Source organism: Etheostoma cragini, chromosome 7, assembly GCF_013103735.1.
Source record: "Etheostoma cragini isolate CJK2018 chromosome 7, CSU_Ecrag_1.0, whole genome shotgun sequence".
In the NCBI taxonomy this organism is placed as follows: domain Eukaryota; kingdom Metazoa; phylum Chordata; class Actinopteri; order Perciformes; family Percidae; genus Etheostoma; species Etheostoma cragini.
In genome coordinates, this window is record NC_048413.1 from 2,804,325 (window position 1) to 2,827,338 (window position 23,014).

Consider the following 23,014-nt stretch of genomic DNA (forward strand, 5'->3'; position numbering starts at 1 on the left):
CTGGGTTTTCTTTCTTTTCTTGAATTTTTTTGTCTTCGCCCATTCTCACTCTCCAGGACTTCCAAACAGAAGTTGTACATATTAATGACACGGAGAGTATTTTTGAATTCAAAGGATAACTGATTTGTTGTGAAATTTTCTCACCCCATATTGGGGAGAACATTGGGGAAGGAGGGGGGGGGGGGTCTTTGGAGGTCAATTTGTACCTGTCATGGTTTGTACTTTGAATAAAATATTTCCCTTTTTACATATCCTTGTGTCTTTTTATCACTGACACACATAGGTCAGAAAAATAATTTATTTAGAAGACAACACTTTATGAAATTATATGGATGTCAGTTAGTGGCTTCGGTGCCAAAAAGTTCTCATACAATATATTAGTTTTAATGTGAAAAAAGTGCTCAAAGAAAAGTGACCTAAAGTGATTTAGCTATGGCAAACATCTATAGTACATGTTCTTATGGTCCACAGACAGTATGTAAAAAGTCATAGAAATGATTTTGACACCAAAGACAGGCATTCTTTGTCATCCTCAACTGTACATACATGTTGTAACATTGCTTTTGTGAGGGGATCACTTTCCACTGTGCTATACGGTCCTGTCCTGAAGCTTCTTGGATTAAAGTGTCCCACGTCCCATGTCTCCCGGACACAGAGTTGGATTCTCCGGTTTATCGTTGGAGGGTATTATTGTGCACACAGCACACTGTCCCTCTTGATGCTTGTGCAGAGAGCTTATCCAGGAATGTCCAAGCTCCTTGAATTGGAGTCAATCCGCGGCACTACACCCCTCCAAACATCCATCACGTGTATGGAAGTTTTGTTCATCCAGCTACAATCCGGTCTCTGGTACAGTTTTTTTGTTGTTTTTTTACAGTCTTTGCACATTTTTAGATTGAGGCCCTAGCATTCTATTGTTCTTGAGAGCTGTGTTAGCTTGCGCTGGTTGTCAATCACCTTCAGGTTCTGAATGTAGTGTCGGATGTTGCTGGGACTCCGCAGAGGGAGGGCATATTCTGAGCCTGGGGGAGAAGGAGAAACCACATTTGAATCAGCATGGGTTTTTCACATCAAGTCCTCTTTAAACAAACCAAAGTCAGTCCTTTGAAGGTAGACCAAAAAGTTTTTGTTTTGTGCTCACATTGCCAGTTTACTTGACTCTTTTTGGTCCACTTCAGGTCTGATGAGGGCTCGGGGTTTAAATACATACAGGGCAAAAGGCAAAATGAACCTACAGCCTGTTGTGTTAAGAACGATGTCTAGTCCCGCAGTGCCAGACTTTCCTCCACGGAGCAGCAGAGGAGGAGGGTCCGGCAAGTCCGCACAGCAATCCGGGATGGTAGAAAAACCTGCTCTGGTTTATTGGCATTTCTTTAAACCAACCACAATCCTCTTGGGCGGATCTAAGCGCTGAGCAAAGCCACGGTGCCTCTGCAAAACAGCCTCGGGAAGAAACTTGTTTTGGTGTAATGTGCGTACGTTCAAAAGTTGTTTTAGTCGTCAACAGAAAACTCCGGTTGGACAGATAGTCTGGCTAGCTGTCTGGATTTACCCTGCAGAGATCAGAGGAGCAGGTAACCATAGTCCTCAGAAAGCCACCCGAGGTTAGAGCGCCAACACGAAGAAAGAGGACGTTGACGGACATCCGAAAAAGGCAAATTCTGCTGACTAATAGATCTGATTTTTATTGCAGGGCTGTGTTTGTATTGGTGAATCTTCCTTGTTTTGTGAAATTCGACTGTGGAGCCGGGAAGGACAACTAGATCCAACAGTTAATGGTATAGTAGACGTAGCTTACATGTGGATATGCGAGTAGCAGGCGCTTCCAGAAACATCCGATCTGCCAGGCCCCTCTGTGGAGACGATGGCACTGCAGAAGAGAAATGCAGTTTACCTACCTGATACATCCTTCATGTGTCATTAGGGATGTAACGATGCATCGTTACTAGGTTAAACATCCATATAAGTGTGTAAAGATTACAATCGGTTGAGATAAAAAAAGACTCGCGATACTACCGTGATTATTTTTTCAAACGGCAACTACTTTTAAATACACTTTGCCGGACTTCACCTTGCTAAGTCTGACTTTGTTTGAAGAGATGTAGTTTTCTATTTATTTAGTGGTTTTGATGTTGGATTTTTGTTATTTAAGTATTTTTTTCAGTTGCACTTTTTCATATGAGGACACGTCTGTTTTGCACCGTTTATATAAATTAAGGACTATTTTTCTGTCATTTGTCTGCAGCTCATTCTGTTAAAAACACCCTGAGAAAATCGTATTGTAAACTTAAAAATCTGAATTCTATCGAGTCGTCAGTATAGTGTATCGTTACATCTAGAGATGTTCCGACACCAGTGTCGGTGTTGCCTAAAACGCTGGTATCTGGAAGTACTAGAGTTTATGCACCGATCCGATACCATGTAATAAATCCCAAAGAAAATCTACATTACTTTTTCTGTCATAACTGAACTAAAACAAGAAAGTGTTCATTGTTGGTGTTTGTTCATGTTTCACAAAGAATTTGACCTGAGCCAAACTGACGACAGCAATAGAAATTATATCAAATCCATAGGTTGAGAGTAGTACACTGTCGTTAAAACATAGTACAAAATATGACAGACTGGTACTCGGATCAGTACTCAGTATTGGCCGACACCCAAGTACTCGGTATCAGGAAGCAAAAAGTGGTATCGGCACATCTCTACTTACAGTACATCCCCATGTGTCATTCGTAGACAAAACGCTGCATCACCCATTTACTTGAGCATGCACATGCAACTGTTTGACCTTTGACCTATACCCTTGCCGGTGCTTTTAGTCTCCTAGTAGCCAGACCTAGTATCTCCCCAGCGTTGTCGGCGTGAATCCGCTAGTTGTACGACAAGCTCGACTGGATCACTCACCGTAAGGCTGGCTCCTGCATCCTCGTACGATATTCACGGTCTTGGCAATCATGCGCTGCGACAAGGGGAGCAAAAGGAAAAACTCGACGTTGAATGACATGCGGAGATCTGGGAGCAGAAAAATGAGGCCGAGCAACATTACAAAAACGTTTGTCCGTCTTACCACTTTCTCAAAATTCACCAATTTGTCGACATAGTTTGGATTTCCCTCATTGATGAATGTCATGTCTGGGAAAAGGAAGGAACACAAAACATGTGAGAGATTTTCTTTCTTAACCTTATTTTGACTTCAATTTGATTGTGACCGACTGTAACTTAGCAATTACCCTGAGGGGATTAATAAAGTATCTGATTCTGATAAGTATCTGTCACCTTTGAGCAGGAGAGGCATGAAGGGGATGTAGGGAGGACTGAGTTTGGCCACAGCCAGTCTGTAGGCCCTGTGGTTGCGCGAGGGATCCTAACAGGGACAGAGAATAAAAAGAGCACCATTATATCATGTTAGTGCACTAAATGAATGTTCCAAACAGTATATTTAGAGTTAACAATTGATTAAATGTCCAGAAAAGAGATCATACAGTGTAACTTACCATCAACCTCTCATAAGCACAGTAAATTCTCTTTGTCTTGCTGGGTATTCTCTGGGTTAGACAGTAACATATGTCATTTAGTAAATGGTGGCACAAAAGCATTATCATCGTTCCTGTTGCATTCTGGGCTTTCTCACCTCCCAGGTCTTGTAAAGCCTGTGCACTGCACTGTTGCTCAAACCGAACATCACAGCGAAGAAGGAATTCAGGTTCTTCTGATCCTTTAATCTGTGACAGAGAGAGGACACATCATGTCATCAGAGCTGAGACGATTATTACAATGCTATTTTCCAGATTCAATACTTTCACAATACATGGGTGCCGATTCCATTTGTGTTGCGATTTAATAGTTTTTTTAATTTTCTTTTCCTTCTTTACAAAAACAAAAGTTAAATAAGAGTCATGAGACGTTTTTAAAAACTAAAAAATAATACACATCCCATGTAAGTCAGTTGGTCTGCCATTTATTTGATTGGTGGGCGTTTTTACAGAATTTCCTTTTTCAGAGCCCATACATTACAGGTTTGGTCATAAACCAAAGTATTAGACAAATTAAAACATTGACCTCATGGTGGCACTAGAGACAAAAATCAGGGGAGGCTTCATGCTCTGAGGACTTGGACTGTTTGTACAAACTTTCATGGCAATCCAGTATATGTTACTCTATTTAAGTCTGGAGCTAAACCGCCATCAAAACATGGCCAAGGTTTCCAACTTACACTGCAGCCATCTTTATGAACTTCTTGAGCAGAATGGCCCGTTTCACCAGGTCTTCGCAGAGACACAGTTCAGTCACCACCCAGTACTGCACCTCATTGAAGCGACGCACAAAGCGCTCCAGGTTAGCTGTGATGGCACCTGGGAATTTCTGACGGCCAAATATGTAGTAGACAAGCTCCACCTTCGGAAACAGGAACAGCGAGTCACATAAACTGCAAGACACACGCACACTGTGAACGCAGATAATTATGATTTCATATAATTGATGATGATTATAATTAGGATTTGCTTCAGAAACATGCAAAGCATGCAGGAAGTGTTGTACCGGTAGAGCAGGTGATCTGATGGCAAAGTGCCAAGGAGCGTGGCTCTGATACATTCATCAAAGAGACAGCCAGTCCTTTGTTAAAACAAGGACATATCTGAATGTGGGTTTCAGCGTTGGCCCTACTTTCATGATAGAGTACTGGAGCTCAGCCTTGATGAGGCATTTGAAGTGTAAATAGGCAATTTCCTCTTTGTCATGTATCAATTGGTTTCTACAGTATGCTTGGGTCAGATGTAAAATGTGTCATATCTGCTTCTGAGTTACCTCATGCATGGCATTGAACAGTTCCCAGTCATAGTTGGTGAGTTCATTGGCGATGTCTTTAGAGCACATCTGTTCCAGGATGTCGGTTGTTCCTCGTTCTGGACCCTGCTGCTCCGTCAGGGGCGTCTAGGAGAAAGAAAAGGGAACGGGAAAGAAAGGCAGCAGGTAGAAAATAATAGGGGATTTTAGGGCAGGTAAGCTGTTTTGAACTATACCACCGTGTTTAAGCCTAACTCAAATGGAAGCAATGAGCATTATGACCAGTTGCAGATACTTGTACTTTACTTAAGTCTTTTCTCTCCATGCCACTTTGTACTTCTACTTGCTACATATTGTGTATTTACTCCACTACATTAATCTGACAGCTTTACTTACTTTACAAACCAAACAGATGTTTGCACACAAAACATGTTCAATTTACAAAGACAATGTTTTAATATACATTTATATAACGGCCTACAAGTCCAGCTTAAATGATTAGACCATTGAACACTTGGTCAATTGACTAGATCGTGTTCATTTACTAAAATGTGAGGGTTTTTCGGCATTGAGTACTTTATATACTTTAAGTACATTTCCATGATGATACTCACATACTTTAACTTAACATTTTCATTGCTAGAACTTTTACTTAAGTAAAGGATCTGACTACTTCTTCCACCACTGATCACAATATCTCTCTTTGTATTTTCCAAAACAAGAAATAGTATGGAGGGCTCCTGTTCCTCACCAGTTGATCCACTTGGCTGCTTGTGCAGATGAAGAGTCTCTCGTTGAGCCCCAGGGCCGTGTAGACTGCAGTCGCATCCAGCTTTAGCTGAGCTCTTTCTGTGTGCGTTCAATACATCAAAAACTAAGTTTGAGCACGATGAACTGACAGAGAATGGTACAAAATCTATAACCGTGACTCTAGACTGAAAGCGACGCTTGGAAACCGCTTTCACATGCAACTCTAAATGCTTTATTTAAACAACTTTACAGAAACCAGTGAGTAAAATAAACAATATCTTAGTAAAAAAAAAAAAAATATTAACTCTATATATAGAGTCCCACCTCCCGTAGAGTTCATTTTGACCAGGATGTGATCAGTGCCAGGTTTGACTATCGCTGACAGCACGTCTTGTACGGATGTGTTGACTGGTAGCATCAGAGTGAGAGGCTTGTTGTCTGGTCTGTAGATCTCATACAGCACTGCACCAAAAGGACACAGAAACCAAAACATGTCAAGATATGCTGACTTGATAATCGATGACGTTGAGTAACGATGTGTGTTTTCTCAGGAACAACACCCACAGATGAGCTAATGTGATGGAACTCGTCTGCAACCTATTGCAGTGATATAGATCCAAAAGAGACATAGAGCCTTACTCACCTTTGTCTTGCGCTCTGATTGGTTGTAATCTCCCCACTGGCTCCTCGCAGTTTGAGAACCAATCAAATTGCTGGTTCTGTCAAGATCAGAGTGACTCAACGTGTCAGTGACATTAAACTGGCAAATGACATTCTAACTGCTTTCTCACTCAATTGGATCTCAGACATTAATATTCTGCACCCACCCAAAAACAAGACGCTTACCCTGCTTAGTGACTGATATCCGTTTTCCAATCTGTAAAAATATTTAGATTAAAAAATTAAAAAAAACAGCTGTTAAATGGCATGTTCCAGTAATTATGATTTTAGAAATAGCTAGATGTTATAAGATAACATAGATAATTTACACTTTGGTTCTCCTCCTTTCCCTAAATTGTTCTTTCAGCATGCTGGCCAGACGGAAATCACCTGCCACCTCCTTCTTCAACCTCTGTCGGAAACATGGAAAGGGAAAAAGCAAGCAGAAAATGATATTTTCTGGCTTCACAATACACAGAATGATTAATTGGAGCATGCAATCTCACCTCCAGAGAGTCCAAAGCAATGGGGTCTTCTTTCAGCAGAAGGCCATACAGTGCCACCCATTGGCCAATCAGCTTCACTACCTTCTGCTTGGTGCTGAGAACGTAGGCAGCCTTCTCCTGATCCGTGCCCTCAGAGAGCTCTGCCTCATAGGTGCAATCACGGTTAAGGAGCATAACATGAAAATGTATGTGTTGCAACTAAATGCTCTGTATAAAATGCAGACATCAATCAATCAAGCTTTATTTATATACCACCTTTCAAACTGAAACTACAGTGATTAAATAATAATTAAGTGGATTTGGAGAATAAAAAAGTGGATTTAGAAACTAATGCACACTAAGACAAATACAACACGCATGGTTGAAAAAGCAACAACACAGAAAACAGTAAAATGTTGAAATCTAGATGAAATACAACAACTGTGCTGTTAATGACGATTGGCCGTCAGAGGATATTGGTGATGTAGTGCGGCACACAGCTGGCTGGAGGGCATAAAGACTGGGTGGGTGAGCAGAAAGTCGCTGACACAGGGAGCTGCAGGGAGACGTACATCACAACAACACACTGTTAACTAACTAGCTGACCAAGTCTGATCATCTTGAATCACTCCATTAAAACCGACCAAAATACTCCTGCAGGCTCCCACCTATTGCGTCATTTCCATTAGAGTCCAGCTTTACGGTTTCCAATAGGTGCTCCAGGATTTTCTCCGGTGTTCCTGACATAACCGTGTACCTGCACAGAGCACAGCAGGAGAAAGAACGGGTCATTTTTTTCTGATGCATTTCCCTGCACACATTCCTCTGTGTGTTTTGAATTAGTGCCCTACAAGTTCAATTCAATTCAATTTTATTTCTAGTATCAATTCATAACAAGCGTTATCTCAAGACACTTTACAGACAGAGTAGGTCTAGACCACACTCCAGAATTCACAATGACCCAACAGTTCTAGTAGTTTGCTACAGTGCTTAACAAGTTATTCATATATTTGAGTTCATTCATCAACATTTATACACTTAACTATTTACATATTTGTATTTAACGGTCAGTACTTGCATATTTACATCAGCACTTAAGAATCTACTTCTGTGGATTTCCTCACATTTACCTGAGTTCTGCTAGCATCTGATTGGTTACATGTGATTAAGTAAAAGTAGTTTGTTATTGTGGAGCTAATGAAGTGTGAAGAACACAAAAATGCAGCTTAACAAAGTTACCCGTCTCCAGCCAGCTGTTCATTCTTATGTAGAAAGATACAACCACCACATATGGAACCCTCACTTAATTGTACTATTTCAGTTACTCTCAATTTACATGATTGCATAACCTCCGTCCAGGGTCTAAGGATGAACGAGGCTCAGTCTGCAGCCGAGCTATAGGCTCGTTGAGACTCTATTTAGGCGCAGTGGTGCTTTGAGCTTATTGCTAACACGTCTGAGTTTATTGCATATACTGTATCATCGGTTTGCGTTCACGTTGACGGATAACCGCCCAAAAAGAAGAACTAGAAATAATGATTTGACGTAATCATTGCATTGTTTGTCCTGCAGACTCCTCCTGTGTATTTACAACACTTGAGTTGGCATATCATGAGATAACAGCAGCATTGGGTGAATTCCAGATCATGTGTTTATTGTCAACCTGTAAAATGCATTGCCTTTTGGCACACACTGTATACACGTCATGACAGTTTTATCTCTAAATTTGAGGGCTTATTGCCCAATGGCATCAAGTCTGAAAGATGTTATATTGTTTGGTAGAGTGGGGAGAACAAGAGAAGACGGTTGCAGTAAGTGTGTGTGTAAGTGTACAAGTAAGTGTTGTTAATTCATTTATGTTTGCTAAAACACTTTGAGACTGATAACAAGTCATTCACCAAGGCAGGGTTGAAGTCCATTTTTTTTCAGGTTGTCAGATAACAGCCGATTAATAACACCATAGCCTGCATACTTGTCCGTCACTGTGTTCTGATGGCCGATGGCAGTGTTTGTGTTATTGGCGTGATACAGTGCAGTAGCTGCACACACCCAGGTAAAGTATCCTAATGATTGTAAACCTGCTTGTGAAGTGTTGTGTTGTCTCAGAGGCGAGTGCATCGGTTTCTCACTTGCTGTTTCCTGCTCCTCCCTGCGCGGCCCAGTCGGTGCTCTTCTCCAACACCAGCACCGTTTTCCCATGCTCTTCCAGCCGCACTGTGTTAGCTTCAACATCCTAAAAGGATGTGGTGTGGTATGAATACACACATGGATGACGAGTCAAATGCACATTTGGGGCTCTGAATATGTGGTGTGCACAGAGGAAAAGCCACTTTAAAACATTTTTTGACATTATCTAGACCAGTCGTTCTTAACCTTTTTGAGTCAGCGCCCCTCAAAATACTGAGGTTGGTGTTCGCGACCCCCCTCCACCCCCGACAACAAGAAAGAGAGTTGCTTCTAGCGGTTTCTAAATGCCTCTCTCTGATGATTTTGAGTGATTTTTGTCAATGCTCCGCCATGTGTCCTTCGTATCGGATGGATTTCCGTTACCAAACGCTTTCTTTGTGTTGGCATTTTAAACTGGATTTAGGAGGACTACACTTAACTGCTCCTCAGATCTCTGCAGGGTAAATCCAGACTGTCTGTCCAATCTGAGTTTTCTGTCACACGACTGAAACAACCTGTGAATCTACAAATGTTCCACCAAAACAAGTGGCACCGCCCATGACGATTGGGATTGGTTTAAAGAAATGCCAATAAACCAAAGCATATTTCTCTGCCGCAGCACTGTGGAAGAAGGTCTGGCAAAGCAAGACTAATACATGTAGACAAATATATGCTTTGCTTTAATGACAGTTAAGTTTTAGTTTAGCAGCTAGCACCTAGCCTCATCCAATGTGCTGGATTTTTGATGCGTTGGTGACTTTTTCCTCTTCCCCTCCCTTTTTTATGTGTTCCAGGACCTCCTGATTTACAAATGAAGCTCTGAATACACCACCCAAAATGTCCCAAACTCACATAGCAATGTAAAAAAAACAGTCTAGAATGTGTTTGATTTTTTTCCGTCCCAACCGTACGGCGACCCCCCCTCAAATGCGTTGAGAACCACTGGTCCAGACATGTAATTCGTTTCTCACACACACCTTGAGGATGCGTATAAAGTCCTGTTTATCCACACGAAGGAAATGGCAGTTGTCTTCTCTCAAGATGATGGTGGCAGCACGGGGGGCGTCGTTCAGCAAAGCTAGCTGGCCAAAGTCCTCCCCCTCATGTAGTGTAGTTACCAGGCCCTGTGTGCACACGCACTTTCAGCATTGCATTGTCAATTCCAAAGCAACGAGGCATTTCATGAGCGCCAGTCCGGAAATTGATTGTTATTACACGAGCAAGCAGTAAGTGGATTTACCTTCCCGTGTGTGATCACGTTTACAGAGCCTTTCCAGATGATGTACCAAGAAGTGCCTTTGTCCCCCTGACTGAACACTACATCAGAAAAATACACAGTCAGCAACAACATTCGTCCTTTACACATGTATCATTGATCTCATTGCATGAAGATCACGTCTACAATGGGCTTCATTATGTATGCATGACTTTCATATTCATGACTGGATAAGAAAACAAATCCACATGATGCCCTGATTGTCTCCACTGAAGTGAATGAATCAGTTTGAATATTCCTGATTTGATACATGGTTTGGTAGAGATAATATATCCCAATGGGCTGTAGTGCAGAAGAGGATGTTAGCATAGGAGGGCATTTGTGCACATTGCAGTGTGGTTCAAGTACACAATAAAACTGCGTGCGTCTCTGTGTCCAAGGTTCTTTCTGCCAGCCGAGCTCAAACGTCAGCAAAGCTGTCACACTCACAGACTGTTCCGGCCTTGGCATGTGATTCAAAGACCAGCACTGCTGCCAGCTCCTTGCGCACCTACAAGCACAATGGGGTAAGAAGTTAGCCTGAACTGCATTGATAACACCTTATTGTTTGACTGTTTAACTCCAAAAGGTTCTTTGCTCAATTATTGCTTAATACCTCGGGCTGTGACTGCATGATAAACTGGACTAAAAACTACATCTAGTGGCTTTAAACACAAGGACATAGATGTCCAGAGCAGGCAGAGGCAGAGACTTACAGAGGTGGAGAGATGAGCTGCAGCCTTGACATGGAGCAGCTCCTCGTAGATGACCTCCAGGTCCTCAGCACTCCTCTGACTGGGGCTAAATGCAGGGACGTTCAGAGAACACATTCAATCAACCACTGATGCACTACAAAACCAAATCCAACTTCACAGGTTCCTTTGAAAGGTTGTTTGACCCTTATGGACTGTCAGATGTGATCACTATGAAAAAGGTATGGGCTGGATGGGGAGTACCACATATACAACCGGTTTTCATGTGTAATAGTCAGTGGTGGAAGAAGTCTTCAGATCTGAAGTAATACCAAGTACTAATACCACACTGTAAAAATACTCTGTCACAAGTAAAAGTCCTGCATTTAAAATGTCACCTGAGTAAAAGTATCATCAGGAAAATGTACTTAAAGTCTTAAAAGCAAAAGTACTTAATGCAGAAAAAGCCTCACATTTCAGAAACTGGAAACGATCCAAACTGTTCTGTCAACCAACTTTGTCTTTAATCGGCTAATCATTTCAGCGGGACTGTTGGGTGGTTTAGTTTATATGGAAACAGTGTATTTTGTAAACTTCATGTGTTTTTTGTGCGTTGATCCTAACCTGTAAAGTAACTAAAGCTGTCAGATGAATGCAACGGAGCTAAAACGACAATATTTCTCTCTGAAATGTAGTGGAGTAGAAGTCAACAAAAGACTCAAGTAAAGTACAAGTACCTCATGTTTCTACCACTGGTAATAGCTGTGTATAGGCTCCACATACTGACCATTTGCGTAGAATCATAGTGAGCAGAGCATCGGGACCCAGCTGAGACAGCAGGGACAGCCCCTCCTGCAGCTCGTCCTCCCACTCCTTCTCATTTGTCCCGTGGTTCAGGCCAAACTCGGCGTCCTGGAAGCGGTAGAACTGGGTGTCCTTGTCGTGGAAGTTCAACCCATGTTTCACTTGATTGAGGCAGAACACAGAGGCGGGAGAACACCAAATGAGACCCAAATGTAACTGAGAGAAAAGTTGGTTACGTAAAAATCAGATAATTAACCAAAACACACAAAATTGGAAATACATTAATTCATTTGACCTTCTAACCCTTCTGTTGTCTTCAAGTCAAAAGTGAAAATCAACACTTTTGTTGACACTTTTTAAATTAATGTTTTTAACTTTTTCTTATGTTTTTGTCCCTTTTTCAACACTTTCAGTCACTTTTTGTCACATTTTTTATGTTTTCAGCAATACGTGACTAACTTATTAACTTTAATTTTAGAGTTATTTTGGGAATTTATGGTCAATAAACCTCATTTATGGGAAATTATACCTAATGTTTGAGTTAGAAAAGCAGAAATTAGGAATTATTTGACCAAAATTAAAAGAAAGTATGTTGATGGATGATCACAGACTGGAATATGTCAACTTATACTCAATACTATTTCAAAACCACCTCAATTTGTTAGCGCCCCGAATTAATGAAAGTAGAGATATGTACCTGCTAAAGAGCGTTGTGTGGACTCATGTTATTTTGGGTAATAAAAAAAAAAAAAAAAGAACATGATATAGGACAACGGGTCAATTTGACCCAAGGACAACATGAGAGAATGAGTTGTCATGTAGTACCGTTACAAAACTCCAGACTGACAAGATACATGGAAATCAGATTCATTTATGCAGAGTGATCCCCTTAATTTGATGATGAAGCATATCTATCCTGATTGGAGTGGTCTCTCCCAGGAAGACAGTGCCTCCTCCAAAGAGCATAAGTGGTTAGTGAGCACTTGACTGACTGAGAACACATCGTGAAACGAATGCCCTGGCAGTTTCAGTAAACAGATTTCAAGCTACTCTAACAAGTGTCGGTAAATTCTCAAGTGCAGTCTGAGACATTATTATCAGAATATAGAGTCCACGTCAAGGCCCAAGACATCATTATGTTACAAGACGTGATTATGTTGATGTCTCTGTAATTGTGGCTGCTCAAAGATCGGTAAGTAAAACTGCCGGGTGGCGGATTAATATATTTTTTTTATAAGACACCAATTTCTAAAATTCATCTCTTTCCTTCTTACCATGAACAACGATTCCTTCATCTACCAAGACTTGCCACATTCCAACTGCCTGGCTTCTTGATTGCAGGCATTCGTTTTGTTTCATCAGCCAATCAACAAGTTCTTTACCGGAGCAACATTGTCTGTGAGAGAAATTGCACACATGAATATGCATTTAATTTGTCGGGGGTTGGTTTTAACGTGGAATCTCACCGCCAGTGTAGGTACCTGTATGTTTTGAGGTGATACTTTCTATCTCGGATCAGACCCGGGTTCCTCTCGATCATAACACTATACACTGACCTTGCTGCCTTCACAACACGATCTGAAAGAAACTTAAAAAAAAGGCAAAGGAAAAAAGCAGATCAACTACTTGCATCTTTCTTTTATACGTTGACATTGAAGTGAGTTGCGTTCTGATCAAACAGGGAGCAAAAGAGTGAGAGGGGGGATGTGTACATAAAGGAGGAGGATGTGTAACACAGGCCGTCTTGTGTACTGATACAGACGGCTTGTGTGTTGGCGGCAGAAAGAAGTTAGCAAAAGAAACAAGAGTGCATGTGTGAGAGATGGAGACTAGTTTCTTTGCATTTGCCTCACTCGTGAAGATTGTGTGTGTGATAACACGTACGTCAACAGCGTGAGTGGAGATTCCTGTGGGTGTTGGAGTGTAATGTGGTGTGTGTGTGGGGGGGGATTCAGGGAGGTGAGAATGTGTTCATAAATTGCTGTAAATCTCTCCCACACCTCGCCTGTACAACACACTCTCTGGGCAGCACGCGCGTCAACAAACTTTCCCTTTCCGACCAGCCTCACTCTATTTCCTCTGAAACTCTCTTGATTCTTCCGCGGCTTACTCCCACCACCTGACACACATACTGTACACACACACAGACACACACAGACACACACAGACACACACACACACACACACACACACACACACACACACACACACACACACACACACACACACACACACACACACACACACACACACACACACACACACACACACACACGAGTCAGGTCTAAAAAGACCGCAGACAGGGGTGCAAAACCCGTCATGCACCGATGCAGAAGCAAGGCTTATGTAACAAGAATGTGCTTTGTTTTTTGGCGGCTGTTCTGGTTTCACGCTTTAGAGTACAATCAATTCAAAACCAAATTAAATCAAACAACCATCGAACAACATTTACTGTCCCAATGAAAAGTACACAGTTGTACTTTGCTCCTCCCTGTTTGACTCCCTCTCTCACATCTCCTGCAGGTCTTGTGACTCCACGAGCGCCTCAAATGGTTGCCTGTTTGTTCTTTGGATTCCACTGGAAACCCTGCAATTTGCCCAAGGTGTTGGTCTTAAGACGCACAAACAATTCCCATCAATGTCCATTTCCTATATCAGTGTTTTTTCTTTAAGTGGAGTAGCAAATTAAGGAAGCAATTGTCAGAATTTCTAGTCCTTTTCTAGTGTTCTTCAACTCATTCAGGATATAGAAACGCCTGCAGACCTCCGATTGTGTACTCACCTATTCCCATGGTGCTTTGGGGGCTATGACAAGTGCTTGTTAGATCCACATTCACGCAGGACTGCTAATTACAACATACAACTAGAACAGACTCCTGTGGGTAACACTACACAATACAACCTAGGGCTGGGTGATAGGACAATATATCTCCTTTCTGTCACAATACCAAAAAAACTGTGGCCGACCTAAGTAACAGGCAATGTTTACGTCATTTGGATGACGCTTCATGTTCTGATCCTTGCACGTCATGTTTCCTTTTGCACAATAATAAAATATACTTATCATTTGACAAGTATTTAATTCACACAGGAGTGTCCAAAAATAGGCAGTCTTTTTAAATAGACTATTTATTTATTCATTTACGAGAAAACATGCTATGTCATGATATATATATCGTTACTTCAACCTAATACGCGTGTTCCCAGACCTGACATCAGCAGACTAAATGTGCCCCAAGGCGTCTGCTGTGCCCCTCTGGAGTTATGTCGTCTCGAGGTCACCAATATTCCCAGGGGCCCATTTTCCCCCGGGACTCACATTCTCAGGCATGTCAGCTCCAAAACTTATTTGCTTGATGAGGCCATTTTCCATTACCACTCCTTAAAATAACTATCGAAAACCAGGTTTTACTGAAGCGGCTAAACCTGTCCATCAGAAACATTTAGTCTGAGTTGTAGCAGTGCTGCACTGAACTTCACTGCACTGTTGTTTCTTGTCTGAATGTAACCTGACCTAACCAAAGGCCACCTAAGCATGTTATCTAGAAGCTACAACCCGCAGGTAATTGTTTACAGGGAAAACACCTTCTCCAAGTACAATGCGCACACTAAGTGCAGCGACCAACACAGATGTCTCTGCACATGTATCTATCAGGCCATTTGTTAGGGTTGGACAGGAAGCAAGTGTACTTAAACTGTAAAATGTATAGGCTCTTTATATGATCCTAGATTACTACACCTACTTGTATTTTGCAGGGCTACAGAACAGCTGCTTTACAGTTTGCTCAAACACTCTCCAGCAGGGCATATGCATAATATCACACAGGAGTGAACACAGTAATATGGTTGAAAGAGGGTGGTAATTGTATTTATCACAACACGATCACATGATCTATTTTGTGCATTATTTTCATTAACGTGTAAGTAGTGTTAGTCATAATCCTTTGAAGTGTGTAGTGCAGTCTGGGGTTTTGTTTCATGTATTTTCCTTGTGGGGTGGAATAATGATGAGCACAGTTATCCACTCAGTAGGCGAGACATTTCTCTGTTTCTTACTCTTAGTGACCTTGGTGGGCTGTGTTGTGTGAGAAGCAGCTACAGATGAACACCGAGTTGACGAGAAGCATTGTGCAGCTCTGCGGACTACAGATACCTGACTTTTTTTCCTCATCTCTGTGTGAGAAAAACACAAGACCACTCTTCAGAAGGCAATATTGCCATTCTGCAATACATGACGGATATGGTTTTTCCCCATTCAAGCCCTTTGATTAGGTCATAAGGCATCGGTTTTCCGATTTTTCAAGTTGTATCTGTAGTTCATCTGACCTACACGGGAAACACTCCCAACCCATTTTACATCCAGTCTACAAAGTCATGTACCTGTGGAGCAGAACCACCTCAGCCAAAAGAAAATGAAAAGTATGTTTTTTTAACAAAAAATTACACTGGGACATGCTCAATTTCCGTTACACAAATTTTTAATAAATTTCTAAATGTGAGCAGAGATCAGGAGCTGTTAAGCGTGTGTTTAAGTATGGTGAATTCTACTTCAGTGTGACTGGTTTATCAATTTGCACTGCTGACTGTTTAATTACAGTACCAACTGTTTACATATACATCTGCAATACCGTACTTTAACTGTAATATGCAACTTTCTACTGGACTGGATAACTTCTGCCCATAACTTATTATATATATATATCCTCAAAATTTCTGTTTATAGTAATAGCCATCTGTATACATATTGATAGTACATATTCCCCAGTAAACTCTGTCATAGTAACAATCTGTACGTTATGTTCATTGTACATATCTGTAAAAATTATATTTATAGTAATATCCACCTGTATATTATATTCAGTACATCTCCAGCTGTAAATCTTGATCCCAATACTAGTCATCTATATATTATATTCATAGGACAAATCTATCCGTAAAATTCTGTTTAAAGTAGTATTCATTTCTATATTTATTCAATACATATCCATGTCCTGCACTTATAAAACCATTGTATATCCTGAACTTGCTGCTATTGCACTTCTAGTAAGACCTAAACTGCATTTTGTTGCCTTGTACCTGTACCTGTTTGATGACAATAAAGTTGAATCTAATCTAACCTAATCATGTCTAAAGAGGAAAACAACAGCTTTGCATCTCATATCAAACTTGGGGCACAACAATCAAACACAGTTTATAAAAAAAGAGCCGTCTTGTCCAGTGCTACGAGAATGTATGATGCTCATTAGGGACTTTTAGAATCTGGAGCCAACACTTCCTAAGCAACCAAACTAAGCTGGAAGAGGTTAGCAATAACTGCCCCCTGCAGACATGATTACTCTATCTTCTCGCTCCGGCACAAAACTAAAAGGCACAGGCATTGATTATTTTGGGGTTGAAAGATATTCTCTCTCTCCCTCTCTCTCTCTCTCTCTCTCCAACTAGAATTGACTTTCCACGTAGGCCTACAACCCTGTCATGATTGTTTTTAAAGTTCTCTCCTTGGCATGTTGTTGAAGAAGCTGAGATAAGGCAGGGTGAGGGGCCTGGGCTGGGTGAGGTCTAGGGCTTGGGAGTGTAGGGAGTGTAGGGAGGGTCAATTAACTGTGGGCCCTAAGTGCCCTTTAGACTCCTTGTGACTGCATGCCCTGCTAGGAATGTGTTTTTAAGACTCGCTTGAGTAGTAATGCAGGATATTATAGCAACAAAAGAACAAGTTCAGCAGTTTGAGAGGATGCAAGCACTGCGACTCTGGATGAAAACAGAAGTCAGGAGACCCATGAGGAGAGAGAAACTTGTAAACCGGTGATAGTCTAAAGAGGGACAAGAAGCCTGACACGTGCTTTGAAACATTTATATTGGAGGAAGAGATGTCTTTTGATTTGCATATTGAGCAGTTACCTAATAAACTGAAATTAAAGCTGGGTTTAAGTCTGGAAAATGGAGATGTGTTTTACAGAGGCCGAGTTGAAATCATTGGATTCTGTGTATCATTCAGCAGCACTGAGATTTATAATGCATGCAAAGTACTCTACCCATCATTGTGTATTATATGAAATGGTGGGTCGGCCCTCAATCAACACAAGAAGGCTCAAACATTGGTTGAACTTTGTGTACAAATCAATACCTGGACACAGTCCTTCATGTTTAACCACACTTTTAGCGCTTTAGATTTTAGTTATAGTGCTAATCCGCTAAATCAAAAATCAGCTAGAACTGCAGTTTCTTATTTCACATACTGAATTCAAGTCCTACCTAAATCAAATTTATCAACATGTCTGCCCTTGTTTTGAAACTGTGATTTTCTGTTTTTAATTTTTATTTATTATTCTTGTCCATCCCTGTGTGCCTGTTAAAGTTTATCCTCGATGTGCTGCCTTCTTGGCCAGGGCTCACTTGTACAAGAGATTGTAATCTCAATCGGATTCTTTTCCATGGTAAAAAATAAATAAAAATGATTATGAAATTGTTGAAGAAGGAATTTCAAGACTATCATATGATTTAAGATGCTAGATGATAATTAACTCTTGTGATGAAAGCTTAAAGACAATCCAGTTTCCAACATTCTTTTTAGAAATGTCCGTATTCAATATCGTTTGGGGCCATCTCTACTTGCTTAAGTGCTAAAACTTGCTGAAATCACACTTCTCCTGACATTGTGTGTCTTCCAATGTTCAGCAGGGGTCTAACACCAGTGAGAACCTTGGATTGCTCTCTGCTTTATGGATGTGATTTACCAAGATATGGCTCACCATCTCTGGCGTACACACCTGCTTCATGGTGTCCTTTGAATTCAGCGTCTCTGGCAGCGGAGTCTAAGAGAAACAGGAAGAGGGACGTTATCACTACTGCTGCAAGTCAAAAGCCTCTGAAATAAAGCAGAAAGATTCCACAGGAACTATCAGGACTGGTTGTGGATGATTATCTCGCTGCCAAGGCACCAAATAAACAGATTTAACCAAGCTGGACCATCCAGATAGAAAGAATAATTATTTCTTTTCATTGGGATGAAGGTCAACGCAAGTACATTATCTCAACCTGGCCTGTGTTACCATTGTCTCCAGCGTGGTGTGGGTGGGTGTCAAGTGGGTGTGATGAAGTGGGAGGACAGAGTTCATAGATATCAGCAAAGTAAAGTACACAGCCTGTTGCCATGCTTTTTTCTAGGTGAAAAGGTTGCTTTTAACCATGGACTATGCTTTATCCAAGAAAAGGCTTTTGAAAATCCAACAAATTAAAGATTAAATGCACTGCAGCGTTTGCAACATATACAAGCATGTAACCTATATACAAGCATGCAACCTATATATATATATATATATATATATATATATATATATATATATATATGCAGACTCCCTACCAGTGCCCTAACTGGCAGAAAAGAGTATGGTTTTAGTTACTGAGACATTTCAATGAATATAATTCTATATCATTGATTACTGCTGTTATTTGTCATTATTATAGCCTACATTTTAAGATTGATTGCTGGATAGAACAGTTTTAAAATATTGCTTTAATTTGCCAGGTGTGTTTGATTGCCAGTTGCCCATCTGCAATTTGATTGGCTGTCCGCCAAGGGGTTGCTAGCCTTGCTAGCTAGCTAGCTAGCTATATGTCGTCCTTTGCTGGTAGTTGGCAGTTCTTTTAAAGATAGCTAAAGACAGACTTTAGAACTCGATAAAAGTCGATATTGAACACCTCAGTGCCCACCAGCCGCGGGGTCTTGGTGTAAACCAAACCCACCAACCCCACTTTAACCCTCTTCTTATCAAATTTGACCCCTTTACAAACATTTTCTATAAAAGAACTATGACAAAAGAATGTTGAAAAAAAGTGACAAATGTTGAAAAAACTATGAAAACGCAGAAAAGAAAAAAAATCAACAAAAATATTATTATTTTAAATGCAGGAAAAAATTAATCTGAAAAAGTGACAAAAAACATCAAAAACATCGGATGAGTGAAGAAGAAAAAAAACATAAAATTACTGTAAAAAGTGACCCCAAAAAAAAAAATTGTAATTGGAATAAAATTGACAAAACTTTATAGAAAAAATTGTAGAAAAAAGGACAAAATGTTGAAATTTCAACCTGGAAAAACACAAAGTTACAGGTTGACAGGAAGGCAACACGAGTGTTAACCTAGAGTGGTTCTAAGCAAAACAAAAATGTCCGGCGTTAGCTTGTCAGAGACAATGTTTTTTTTTGGCATCGCGTGTGTGTAATTCAAAGGAGGTGATCCCTGGTCAGGGACAGGCTTCCAGGGTTCTTCGACATCTTCCTGAAAGATGTCTGAGAACCCAAAGCAGCAGGACAACGCGGGAAAGCTGGAAAACTAAAGTGGGGCAAACATGCTAACTTTACACAAACTCACAGTTTTTCCTACTTACGTAGCTAGGACTGCGTTAACGTTACAAACAGGGGGTTGAGTAGTGTAGCTAATCATTTTGGTGAGAATTGAGAACAGGAAAGTGTCTATTCGAATTGGAACTGTGTTAAACTCTGTGGAAAATAGGAACTTGCTTATTATGGGAAATCATGTAATTGTCTGGTTTTGCATCTGTGAACAGTAGTCTAGAAGTTAGCCATTTCTTCAATGTGTTCTTTGTTTCTTAGTTTTTATGACTCACTTAACATCCTGTAATGTTACCTGCATTCTAAAGGCAATTGTTATCAGTGCTCTGGATTACTCATGTTGCAAGGATAGATATTTAGGTCTTCTGTATGGCCTGTTGGCTATGAATCCTAATACCTGATGCAAAGTTACTCAATCATACAGTGACTGTTGATCAGGAAATTTCTCACGTGACTGATACACATCAGTCAAGTGTCTCCAGTCCCTCTAGAGACAGACTCTGTGGTGCTGCTTTGTCTAGCTGTTGTGCAGCCAGCCGTGATGATCATAGCCTGAATGACACATTGGCCAACCAAAACACCCCGTTAGCTCCCAGTGCAAGTCTGTTACTGTAGGCGACGAGCTTGAAAGTGCGATACATACTTGTGATTTTGGTTCTAATTAAAGTATATTTAACTGAATATGACTCCATAAAACAAGAAAGCAGTTGTATCAGGTATGACTCAACCAATAGGATACATAAGTGGACAAAATATGGGGGGTAGACAGGCAGACACAATAACAAAGCTTTTATGAATGTGAGGTATATTGGTCTCTGCTTTGTCACCATCTCTCAGCGCTGGTATGCAATAGCAATAAGGACAGGGAGTCTATGCCCTGGCATCTCCTAATGATGACAGAAAACAGATCTCAGTGTTGCCCCTGTTGAAGGTATGCACTGCATTAGCTCAGAGAAGGAATTAGCAAATGCCTCAATGCCAGTTAAATTGGGCACATTTTTGATATCATACCTAAATCAACAGATTTACTGGATACTGTTTGGGGGTGGGGGGAATGACTCTGCTTATCAAGCCTTAAATCTAGTATGCAATTCTAAAATGAATCTCTTTATTGAAGCAGATCCGACTGCCTTAGTGCTGGTTTAGTACTACAAACACACAGAAGAGATAATCATAATGTCAAGTCAATGCATGTATTCGTTGTTTGTTTGGTATGCTGTTAACTTGACATCTCTGTGGAAGTGCTAATGTGTAATTTATCATGTATACTGTAAATAACTGAAACTCAAACTCACTGCAGCAAGTTTGACAACTCCTGTGATATTGGATAATATGTGTAGCACGTCACATTAAGCCAATAAGCTCAGGTTGTCAGGTATCAGACGGACATGCCATATCCAAAACATAATAGTCAGTTATTTACTGTAACTGTATTATGTACTATAATTGTACAGTTTTTGTAAAACATGACATGGCTGGTAATAGCAGATAATGCAGAATGCAGTCTGGAGATTTACAGCTGACTTTGACCTATTAATGCTATAAACACCACGTAAATTTAGAGCCTCACTGTTCTGTCTTCCTGTGACCTGGAGACTAAAACCTCCCCTTTGTGCATTCTTCTACAATCTCCTCTGTAAACTGAGCAGGGATATTCTATTGAAGGGGAACAATACACTATTTATAACCTGAGTTTAAGTAAAAAAAAAAAAAAGACTGTGCTTTGTTACCGTCTTGTGTCCTTGCCCCCAAGCTACTAAAACAACAGAGAAGTCTACTTCAGTCCAATTGAAGAGTTCTTGAAATATCTGCAAGCTGCCGTTTTGGGGACTTAAACTGTTTCGTAGTGAAAGTGACAGGAAGTGAGGTGAATTAAACCCAATTTTCACATAAGCTCATTTCACCTGCTCTCTTTCTCCACCTATCCTGAAACTGCAAAGACTTTTTTATGCTGAGTTTCAGCGCAAAACGCATTAGATAACAATTGGGTGGTTGTCACTTTAACAAAATACTAGGTCTTTTAGGGCTATTAAGCCATGTGAAGACATTCACTCCATGTCAAGGATTATTTAAGCATCTCCACAAGACGTTTACAGAAAGCAAGTGTCCTCCCATGAGTGCTTATTTTTGGGAAAAAGTAAGATATGTGAAGTCTCCATATGAATATGGACAGCCTAAGTTACCGTAGTATTACTTTTAAAATGCACTACAATACAAGACAGTGGCTTTAGATGGTGCTTGTCATCACTCTCATCTCCCACTCTGCAGTTAGTTCTCTGAAGCAAAGATTAAAGCAGCATACCCAGCTGATGCCTCGTATGGTCGGTGTTTCCACTGAGGAGCGGTCCGGGAACACTTGGTAATTGTGACTCCGAAGCAGATGCATCTTGTCTCAGATCCAAACAAGAGACCAACAACTTTCCCAGTCAGAAGCTGTGCACGCGGACTCTGCACCTCCAGACATTATTCCCAGCAAAAGTATCGCCCCGTCCGCCGCGTTTTGTTTCTAATGCGCACCGACAAAACAACGCAGCGTCATGCGCTCCGCATGTTTTACGACAAAATCCAGGCAGGATTGTGTCCCTGCAACCAAAACCCAGACCGGCTACCTTCGACAGACGTGTCTGCCTCTCTGTGAGGACGGAGTGTGTAGGCTTCAGCCATCCCTGGCACGCACAGGCGCACTGCCGTGTTGCGTGTGTGTGCGCTCTTCTTTTTTTTTTGGGCAGGGAACCAACAGGGAGTCGTCAGAGAGACGGCCTCCTCTGGCATTTTGTACCGCCTAATTAATTGCCTTTGATTCATTTAACTTGACACCTGCACTCCGTGTGTACGTGGGCAGGTGCACACTGTACCTTTTGTCCTTTTTATTTTAAAACGTAAACAGGAAATGTAGCCTAATGTGTCACCAGATATGCATATTTCAGTGACAGCCCAGCTGCTGTGTTTAAAGGTGACTAATGGCCTGCTGGACCTGCGTGGTGAACAAAATCCTTAATAATCCTTTAATTTAAAATACCTCATCAATATGTCACACAGCTAAATATTTTTAAGTTATATCTTG

The 23,014-nt window shown here is 40.9% G+C and overlaps 1 protein-coding gene across 3 annotated transcripts in view; it reads right to left on the reverse strand.

The window, feature by feature from the left end:
* Nucleotides 1–286: 286 nt before the first annotated feature.
* rapgef3 (Rap guanine nucleotide exchange factor (GEF) 3) overlaps nt 287–23,014 on the reverse strand; it is a 28,422-nt gene continuing 5,694 nt past the window's right edge. The window contains exons 1-27 of one of the 3 annotated variants that reach the window (XM_034875527.1): nt 22,253–22,645; nt 18,365–18,409; nt 13,079–13,185; nt 12,872–12,993; nt 11,581–11,758; nt 10,818–10,902; nt 10,552–10,612; nt 10,087–10,163; nt 9,824–9,970; nt 8,810–8,913; nt 7,349–7,437; nt 7,158–7,236; nt 6,702–6,852; nt 6,525–6,607; nt 6,382–6,412; nt 6,179–6,254; nt 5,860–5,997; nt 5,537–5,634; nt 4,807–4,932; nt 4,214–4,395; nt 3,632–3,722; nt 3,495–3,545; nt 3,277–3,364; nt 3,068–3,132; nt 2,905–2,959; nt 1,799–1,870; nt 287–1,022 (exon numbers count right to left, since the gene is read on the reverse strand). In XM_034875527.1, the coding sequence (XP_034731418.1) occupies nt 904–1,022; nt 1,799–1,870; nt 2,905–2,959; nt 3,068–3,132; nt 3,277–3,364; nt 3,495–3,545; nt 3,632–3,722; nt 4,214–4,395; nt 4,807–4,932; nt 5,537–5,634; nt 5,860–5,997; nt 6,179–6,254; nt 6,382–6,412; nt 6,525–6,607; nt 6,702–6,852; nt 7,158–7,236; nt 7,349–7,437; nt 8,810–8,913; nt 9,824–9,970; nt 10,087–10,163; nt 10,552–10,612; nt 10,818–10,902; nt 11,581–11,758; nt 12,872–12,993; nt 13,079–13,185; nt 18,365–18,409; nt 22,253–22,336 (2,604 nt within the window). In that variant the 5' untranslated portion in view covers nt 22,337–22,645 and the 3' untranslated portion in view covers nt 287–903. Of the gene's footprint in view, nt 1,023–1,798; nt 1,871–2,904; nt 2,960–3,067; nt 3,133–3,276; nt 3,365–3,494; nt 3,546–3,631; nt 3,723–4,213; nt 4,396–4,806; nt 4,933–5,536; nt 5,635–5,859; nt 5,998–6,178; nt 6,255–6,381; nt 6,413–6,524; nt 6,608–6,701; nt 6,853–7,157; nt 7,237–7,348; nt 7,438–8,809; nt 8,914–9,823; nt 9,971–10,086; nt 10,164–10,551; nt 10,613–10,817; nt 10,903–11,580; nt 11,759–12,871; nt 12,994–13,078; nt 13,186–18,346; nt 18,410–22,252; nt 22,646–23,014 lie in introns of those variants that run through there. The other 2 variants (XM_034875526.1, XM_034875525.1) reach the window with 2 other exon arrangements.